At 38.8% G+C, this 9,683-nt stretch overlaps 1 protein-coding gene across 1 annotated transcript; it reads left to right on the forward strand.

Annotated features, from left to right (window-relative positions):
* The first annotated feature begins 3,441 nt into the window (after window positions 1-3,441).
* LOC120519691 (E3 SUMO-protein ligase ZBED1-like) lies at window positions 3,442-5,063 on the forward strand. The gene is made up of 6 exons (XM_039742569.1): window positions 3,442-3,775; window positions 3,908-4,016; window positions 4,096-4,327; window positions 4,414-4,557; window positions 4,652-4,720; window positions 4,815-5,063. The coding sequence occupies exons 1-6, from the start codon at window positions 3,442-3,444 to the stop codon at window positions 5,061-5,063; spliced, it is 1,137 nt and encodes a 378-aa protein (XP_039598503.1).
* The last annotated feature ends 4,620 nt before the right edge of the window (window positions 5,064-9,683 follow it).

The following is a 9,683-nucleotide window of genomic DNA, read 5'->3' on the forward strand; positions in this document are numbered from 1 at the left end:
CCCCATCTTATATATCGGAATGTCTGACACCTTATATTCCAAATTGTAACCTCAGATCCTCAAATGAGTGTCTCCTTAGAATTCCAAGAACAAAACTTAAAAGAAGTGGTGAGGCGGCCTTCTGCTGCTATGCACCTAAAATCTGGAATAGCCTGCCAATAGGAATTCACCAGGCTGATACAGTAGAGCACTTTAAAACACTGCTGAAAACACATTACTTTAACATGGCCTTTTTATAACTTCAATTTAACTTAATCCTGATACTCTGTATGTTCAATTCATCATAATAACTATTCATGGTGGCTCTAAAATCGTACTGACCCTACTCTCTTCTGTTTCTTTTACCGGTTTCTTTGTGGTGGTGGCCTGCGCCACCTCCACCTACTCAAAGTATCATGATGCTCCAACAATGATGGATGGATTAAAAGGCAGAAGTCTACGTGACCATCATTTTCAAGTCCTTCCGTGAGAACCCTAAATCCGAAAAGGACTGTTTCATTTATGTTAGGTAGAATGCCCAGAGGGAACTGGGCAGTCTAATGGTCTAGAATCCCTACAGATTTTATTTTTTTCTCTAGCCGTCTGGAGTTTTTTTTTTTTTCTGTCCACCCTGGCCATTGGACCTTACTCTTATTCTATGTTAATTAATGTTGACTTATTTTATTTTCTTATTGTGTCTTTTATTTTTCTATTCTTTATTATGTAAAGCACTTTGAGCTACTGTTTGTATGAAAATTTGCTATATAAATAAATGTTGTTGTTGTTGTTGTTGATATAAGATTATTAACGACACAGAATTGTTTTGTTTTATTTTCATTTTACTCTTTATTCACACGTAAATACTGTATACATTAAATTTAAATAATGTTAGCAAGTTATGATAGTGGCATAATAGTTTTTTCCTTGGGATAACAGCAGGAACACTAAACTAGCACGTTCTAAACATCAGCGCTCTCGCTACGCTACCACGGCCATGATGCTAGTAATTACAATAACAGGAAAGCATTTACCTTGGTTAACTTGATCTGTTAAAATGGTAAACATGTTAATAAACCAACACAGGCCAGCCAAACAACCTGAATATGCACATGTTAACATGATTAAGAATATTCCATATCGTTCATAAATGGTAAGACTATAACTAGCAAATGTACCAACTTAGCAATCAGGAAACGGCTCCCCGGTTGCATTTCCTGTTGTGGCTGAGCGTGCATCTGACGTCAGTGGCTGAGCGTGCATTTGGCTGAGAGTGCACGGTCTGCAGCCAGACCCTTTTGGGACCAGAAGCAAGTGAAGCAAGGTCAGTATTTGTGAAATATGGCCATGCTTACAAGATCCTTCAATAAGTGAGCAGCAATAAGTTGTGGACTAGTTGTTGGTGTCATAACAAGACCTGATCAAAACCAAACTACAAAGAATTGCTATAGTCCAAATAAGAAGTCCTAAAAGTTTTGGTGGTCATTCCAAGATCACTATAAAAAAAAGAAAAGCCTTTTCCTTAGCTACTGTGAAAGTCTCAGCCAGAAAAAGATTAATTTAAATTCAGAATTTATCTGTTTTTTTTAAGTTTGAATGAGCTGCAAAAGATCACACCTAGGTTTCTGTTGTAGTGTGCAAAATCTATAAATTTTGTTCTATATTGTAGAAGGGAAAATTTTTATATTAGCATAAAATAGCAAATTAACATAAAGAGCCATAGAAAGTAATTAAAAACTTCTAAAACATTAGATTAAGCATAAATTGGAATGTTAAGAAAATAGTTAACTAAAAAAAATCAGTCATAATGCATTATTTTTTAAGCTTAAAGCAGAATTGCTAGTGTGGGAAAAGGAACAGAACAAGAACAAGAAATGACGTGCAGAAACCAGCTTTGGATAGGAAAGGAGAAGGAGAACACCTGTGTTCAAGGCTGGGAAGCTAAGGAACGATACCACAGAGAGAAAATGGCTCTGGTAGGCACGTAAGAAACCAGCTGGATTGGTGAATCAGCAGAAAGGCATCAAAAGTCTTTTGCTGTAAGCAATGTAACACTGATGTAATGCATGAAAGAAAGTATATTCAGGCATTAGCAATAAGTAGGGATGGGTACCGGTGTCCGGTGCCATTGTGGAACCGTGCTGACATGAACGGTAGTAACCAGACCGAAAAGCAGCGCACAATTCGGTGCTTCATTTCGGTGCTTTTTTCCCTGAGAAATCTAGCCAATCACTTCCTTTCCAAGGATAGTAGGCGGGCCCAGGTATGTACGGGTTTTTTTTTAGAGCAGAGCTAAAATGCCGAAGCTGAAGCGCTCAAGAGTGTGGCTGTACTTCACAGCAAAAGATATAAACTCAGCAGCCTGCAACAAATGCTTAAAGGTAATAATGTGCAAAGGAGGTAACACCTCAAATCTAATGAAACACATGGCGTTGCATGGCGTTTTTTTAAAAGCCGAAAAATGCACCGCATTTGATAACTTGCAGCAAGACATCACACCGAGCACATCTACTGCGGGTGTGGTGCCTGTTCTCGGAGTTAGCAACATCCAAGAACCCGAGGAGGAGAGTCCGGCCCCTAGCCCTGCCAGTGTAGCAGAAATGATAACTGATGATGATGATGGCAGCAGCACCCGTTCTTCTCTGGGTGAGTAGCTTAATGTTGTTCGTGCAATTTACGTTGAGTAGGCTAACCACGTTATTACATTAATGCATGTAAGGTGAACTAGCAAACACTGTCGTAGTTACATGCGGCTGTCTTCTTGTTTGATGGCAGATACTCCTTCACCCTGGCCAAAAGGCTAAAATGACGAAAGAAAAGTGGACGAAATTCATAGGGCAGTGACAAAATTTATAGTCAAAGATCTCCATCCATTTTCAACGGTGGAGTCACCATCATTTAGGTGAAAAATGTTGTATTCCTCTTACATAAAAAAAATAGACTGTATAATACTGTAAAGGTTAATATGTTCATAGCTGCTTAGCTTTGTAAGTCTTCTCTAAATATTATAAGTAAACTATATTTGAATAAAAGGTGAGCTATATGTTTTATTTTTTATCTGGAAGAAAAAAATTAATGAAAATTCAAATGTATTTTCTGTTTATTCAAATGTATTTTCTGTTTATTCTGGGAACTGGTTTATATGTTTTATTTATTTTATCCGAAAAAAATAATTAAATTTCAAGTCAAAAACACTTTCTTTTTTTTAAAATTTGTTTTTTGTTTTGTTTTGTGTTTTTTTTTTTAATTCAGGGAGATGTCCACTGCCCTTAATCCAAGGTATCAGCCCCCATCGAGGATGATCTATCCAACACACTTGTACCTGCTTGGTATTGCGTGGAGAAAAGCAACCTCATCCAGAATTTGGCACAGGTTAACAAGGTCGCTATCACCTGTGATGGATGGACCAGTATTGCTCAGGACCATTTCCTCACAGTGACTGTTCACTACATCTACAAAGGCAAAATGAAGCAGAATGTGCTTAGCACTGAAGCAGTTTATGAGTCACAAACAGGTCCAGTTGTCGGTAAAGAAATATTAAGTGTTGTGGAGCAATTTCACTTGGGAGGGAAAATGATTGCTGCCACTGTAGACAATGCCTGCAACGTGGATGTTGCTTTGAAAAAATTGGACTTTTTAAAAGTGGGATGCTTTGCTCATACCTTCAACCTGGCCGCACAAAAGGTGTATGACATTCCTGCAGTTTCCAGCTGGTGTGCCAAAATCCGTTCAGTTGTGGTGTGGCTCAAACGTTCATCCTTGAGCAAAACTGTGCTCAGAGAAAAGCAACGAATCCTGAGTAAGTAGCGCATGTAGTTACATATCAAGAAGTATTGTTATTAATATTACCTTTTTTATAGTAATTTAAAATATGTTTGTGTCTATCTGTGCTTTAGATTTGCCAGAGCATAATGTCATTCTTGACGTTAAGGCAGCTGGAATTCTCTCTTCCTGATGGTGGAGAGATTTATGGAGCAGTTTGATGCAATCCAGGCAGCTGCTCTGGATCTACGGCTGAGGAAGCCTATGGAGAAGGACAAGTAAGTGAATGACATGAGCATCACTTGCAAGAGCTAAATTACGTCAGTAACCTTTAACATTTTGAATATTTTTCAACAGGCTAGAAAGGTTCACGCACACCGATTTAATGAAGGCAGAGGAGTTTATTAAGTGCATGCAAGTCCTGTACACGTCAACCATGTGTGTGTCAAGTGACAAGTCACCCACATGCAGCCAAATCATCCCCATCCTGGCCAAGCTGGAGGCACATTTCAGACGATGTGATGAAGACAGTGTTTTCACCTCTTCAATAAAAGAGAAAGTCTGGGGTAGTCTGCAGAAAAGATATCAGGTATTTGCAGACAATATCAATGCATGAAAAATAGGGTTACCTTTTTTCAGTATCAGCTCCTATGTTATATCTTGTTTTACTTAAAGGATGAAAACCTTCAGAAATTTCTGAAGGAGGCCACGATGATGGACCCACGTTTTAAAGGCAGGCTAGGTGGTGAGGCAGCTACTGACATCTGGGACAGGTTGGAGAAGGCAGCAGTTGCAAATGCCACAGCAGCAGTTGCACAGGTATTTTCATTGTGTGTGTACAATCTTGTCCTTTTGCATCATGATGTAGTTTCTATGTTGAAGGAATGCTCTTTTACTATCTGTGTGTCCATAGCCTCCCACTGAGGACCCCAAAGCACACAGCGAGGTGGATGATGCTGACATGGACAAGCCAGAACAATATGTAATTTCAGATTTTTTCTAACACAACCACTACATTCTAAAAGTGATCTTTATTTATTTTGCAAACCTCACACATCTTTTTTTGTTGTTTTCAGCTAAGTAAGGTCCAGAAGTCACCCTTAGAAAAGCTGTTTGAGGATGAAGACAGAGAGCTTCAACAGGCTGCTTCTCAAGCAGGTAGAGTCCCCTCAATCACAGAGCAGGTACAGAAGGAGCTTCAAATATACAAAAGACTGCCAGGAATTACCTCTGGACAAGACCATGTGGCCTGGTGGTGGAGTAAGAGGGATACACTCCCCAATTTATCTGCCCTATCAGAAAAATACTTGTGTGTCCCAGCGTAATCAACGCTTCTGAAAGAGTTTTCTCTTGTGCTGGGCATGCCATCAGCCAAGAGCGATGCCGTATAACTCCAGAAAAGGCTAATATGATTATCGTCTTGCAAAAAAACTGCTAAACATCACAGGTTTCATGACAAAGTTTGTGTTTTCAATTGTTTAAGCACTGGTTCCAACCAAAGAAGTTATGTTTTATTGACAGAAAGGGCTAGGTTTGTTATAATTTTGTTTAAAAAAATTACTGGGAAAATAAAAGCAAGAGGTTTTTGGGAAGTTTGTGTTCTTTATTTTTTAAGCACGGTTCGAGCACCGTTTAAGCACCGGCACCGTTTCAAAAGTACCGTTTTGGCACCGGTATCGGATAAAACCTAAACAATACCCATCCCTAGCAATAAGTATAGAAGAATATATTAGGAATTAACTTTAGCATAGAAATTAAGGCAAGTCAGGACTGCCACGCAATGATTAAATAAAAGCACATACCATATTTCTTTTTAGTTAAAAGCTTAGCTTTGAGCATCAGACAAACCAGCTTAAAAGTTTGAGAAAGAGGAAGTGATGAAAGGAAAGCTCATATAAGGAAGATGAATGTCTGTGCCGGCCTTGGCCAGTGAAAGAAATAAGCAAAAACAGAAACTACAAATGAACAATAGACAGTGAAATACCAGGGGCCCAGCTGCAGGGAGATGAGAAATTGGCCGGACAGGAGTAGAAGGGAGTCAGAGGAAAACAGCAAATTAGCTAATTGAACTAGGTCAAAGTGATAAGAAATTGTTATATAAACTTCAATTGCTGAAATGTACGGGGCTCAGCTCAATTTGGCCATATTGAGTTGTTATTTGTGTTGTTTTATTGCAATAAATGTTTAAAACTCTGTCCAATGTATCACGAGTCCTAATAGCCTTCATTTTCAGGTAAAATGCCTTCTGGTGATTAATTTTTCGCCACAACAATATTTTCATTACATTTTGCTTAAGGCAAGACAAATAGATGAACTTAAATACAGGACACTTGCATGGGCAGTTAACATCAAAGGCAATCTGTTTTTCTGAATTGTACTAGTAATCAAAGCACAGTGACATCTGTACCACCAGGACTAAATTGGTTTACAGCTTGGGAAAGGAAGACATGCCATTAAGCTGTATCTGATTACTTTCACAACCTGCTAACAGAAGGAGGTGACGTGGGACTAGAAATTGTCAAATCAGTTTACAGCTTGAGACAAGAGATTGGTAAAACATCAAAATAATGTATTGCTTGGGAAAACGGATGTACTCAAACTGATGAAAGAGTCTGAGTAAATTCATTCACCATATTGACAGCTAGGCAATCAGGTGCATATATCAATCACACCTTGCGAAACTCCCGTAGCATTTTAAAATAAGTATAACTAAACGAAGAGAGCAGAGGGAAAGAAGAAGAGCACAAAGTGACATCAGAAGAAGAGGGTGTCCATTTATCCTTGGCATCTTTACTTTTTGGTATCAATCTTAATTTCTATTTTACTTTGTTCTATTATTATTCATGTAATAAATACCACACTGCTTTTAACTTTCTATGCTTTGTCTCCATGTCTACAGTGATTGAAGTAATAAAGTACAGTGAAAATCGTTTTAACACGAAACTAAGGGGTCTGAAATATTTTTTCATGTTAAAAGAATTTTGTGTTAAAGGATATTACAAAAAAAACATACAGTATATTCAACAAAATTAAGTTTATTAGAGTACAAAAAAACGCGAACCAAATGCACTGATTTTTATTCACACTGCGATGTACTCATCACCGAATTCTAAAGCCAACTGATGAGAGATGAAATGTTTTTGTGTGGCGTTTGTAGGGGTGGAGGGTGAAAGTAGCTTAGATAAACAAAATTGGCTCGTGTCACAGGCTATTCCAAGGGTATTTCAAAGCCAAGTTAGCCTCCTTTCTACAAAACATGTGAAACCACCTCTCTTTCATTTCACACCCCTCTTAAATCTCGCCTGCGCGGCTGGTGTTTTCCGTATTTTGTTCATTCCCAGAAGGGAAATCTTTTCGTGTTAAGCGATTTTTGTTTCGTGTTAAGAGAAAAAAATGCATGAAAATACATAGTAGTTTGTTGGGACCGTTGTATTATTTCGTGTTAACCAATATTTCGTCTTAAGCATTTTCACATTAAACGTATTTCACTGTAGATATTTTTAAGAGTACCTGGAGCAGCTGGAAGTTTGCCTTGCACTCTGTGCTGCAAGGTTTATTAAGGGTTGAGAGTGTGAGTTCCACCCAATAGTAGGAAACAGTATGAAAAGATAGGCATTCTTGGCTGATAAATGGCCTGTAAGCCAAGGATATTGAACCTTTGTATGTTTGAATATATTCCTAAAGACTAAAGTAATATTTATGTCTGACATATATTTAAAACATTGTATGCTGTTCATTCCATCAATAAGTAAGTCTCTTGAAAAGCCAGAAGAATGACAGGCTGTGTAATTCCTAGGGCACTTGTGTGGTTTAAAGTGCTAGAGATTAACCAGCTGTGTGGGGCACAGTAGAGTTTCTGTGTGTATGTGTACATCTATGTATGTGCGTGTTAATCTTAAATTGTGACAGTAAACCAACCTGGTAATGAACCTAATGAGTACACTTACTCTTAGGTAAAGGGTAAATAGAGGGAAAATTACAATAACACATTTCCTAAGTGAAGCTTTATGAAACTTACTTGGCAAGGTGTCCAAGAACAACATCAGAGACACTCAGACCTTCTGAACTTTTGGTCATCAAAATCTCAGTTTTATTATCATTTATTTTAAGAAAATTTGTTGCCATCCATGTTTTAATATCATTCAGGCACACATAGAGGGTCTGTATTGCCTCGCTTTGCTTTGATTTTAGTTGCAAACAGATTTGAGTGACATCAGCATAGCAGTGAAAGGAGTAGTCATACTTGTTAACAATGGAGCCTAAAGGTAATGTACAGGGTGGGCCATTTATATGGATACACCTTAATAAAATGTGAATGGATGGTGATATTAACTTCCTGTTTGTGGCACATTAGTATATGTGAGGGGGGAAACTTTTCAAGATTGGTGGTGACCATGGTGGCCATTTGGAAGTCGGCCATTTTGGATACAACTTTTGTTTTTTCAATAGGAAGAGGGTCATGTGACACATCAAACTTATTGGGAATTTCCCAAGAAAAACAATGGTGTGCTTGGTTTTAACGTAACTTTATTCTTTCATGAGTTATTTACAAGTTTCTGACCACTTATAAAATGTGTTCAATTTGCTGCTCATTGTGTTGGATTGTCAATGCAACCCTCTTCTCCCACTCTTCATACACTGATAGCAACACCGCCGGAGAAATGCTAGCAAAGGCTTCCAGTATCCGTAGTTTCAGGTGCTGCACATCTCGTATCTTCACAGCATAGACAATTGCCTTCAGATGACCCCAAAGATAAAAGTCTAAGGGTGTCAGATCGGAAGACCTTGGGAGCCATTCAACTGGCCCACGATGACCAATCCACTTTCCAGGAAACTGTTCATCTAGGTATGCTCGGACCTGATACCCATAATGTGGTGGTGCACCATCTTGCTGGAAAAACTCAGGGAACGTGCCAGCTTCAGTGCATAAAGAGGAAACACATCATCATGTAGCAATTTTGCATATCCAGTGGCCTTGAGGTTTCCCTTGATGAAGAATAGCCCCACTATCTTTGTACCCCATATACCACACCATACCATCAATTTTTTTGTTCCAACAGTCTTAGAGGGATCTATCCAATGTGGGTTAGTGTCAGACCAATAGCGGTGGTTTTGTTTGTTAACTTCACCATTCACATAAAAGTTTGCCTCATCACTGAACAAAATCTTCTGCGTAAACTGAGGGTCCTGTTCCAATTTTTGTTTTGCCCATTCTGCAAATTCAGTGCCAATCTGGGTCATCCTCATTGAGATGCTGTAGTAGCTGGAGTTTGTAAGGGTTGTGAGTAGCTAATATCCGCCGAAGGGATGTTCGACTAATGCCACTCTCCAGTGACATGCGGCAAGTGTTACGCTGTGGGCTCTTGCTGAATGAAGCTAGGACAGCTACTGATGTTTCTTCATTAGTGACAGTTTTCATGCGTCCACATTTTTGCAAATCCAACACTGAACCAGTTTCACGAAACTTAGCAAGCAGTTTGCTAACTGTAGCATGGGAGATGGGTGGTCTCGTAGGGTGTCTTGCATTGAAATCTGCTGCAATGACCCGTTTACTGCGTTCACCAGACATCAACACAATTTCTATCCGCTCTTGACGTGTTAACCACTGCGACATGTCAATGGATGTAAACAAAGAGAAACTTGTAAATAACTCATGAAAGAATAAAGTTACGTTAAAACCAAGCACACCATTGTTTTTCTTGTGAAATTCCCAATAAGTCTGATGTGTCACATGACCCTCTTCCTATTGAAAAAACAAATGTTGGATCCAAAATGGCCGACTTCCAAATGGCCACCATGGTCACCACCCATCTTGAAAAGTTTCCCCCCTCACATATACTAATGTGCCACAAACAGGAAGTTAATATCACCAATCATTCCCATTTTATTAAGGTGTATCCATATAAATGGCCCACCCTGTATAACAAAATGACAACTGGTTGAAG

The sequence above is a fragment of the Polypterus senegalus genome, unplaced genomic scaffold (genome assembly GCF_016835505.1).
Source record: "Polypterus senegalus isolate Bchr_013 unplaced genomic scaffold, ASM1683550v1 scaffold_1618, whole genome shotgun sequence".
Taxonomy (NCBI): Eukaryota; Metazoa; Chordata; class Cladistia; order Polypteriformes; family Polypteridae; genus Polypterus; species Polypterus senegalus.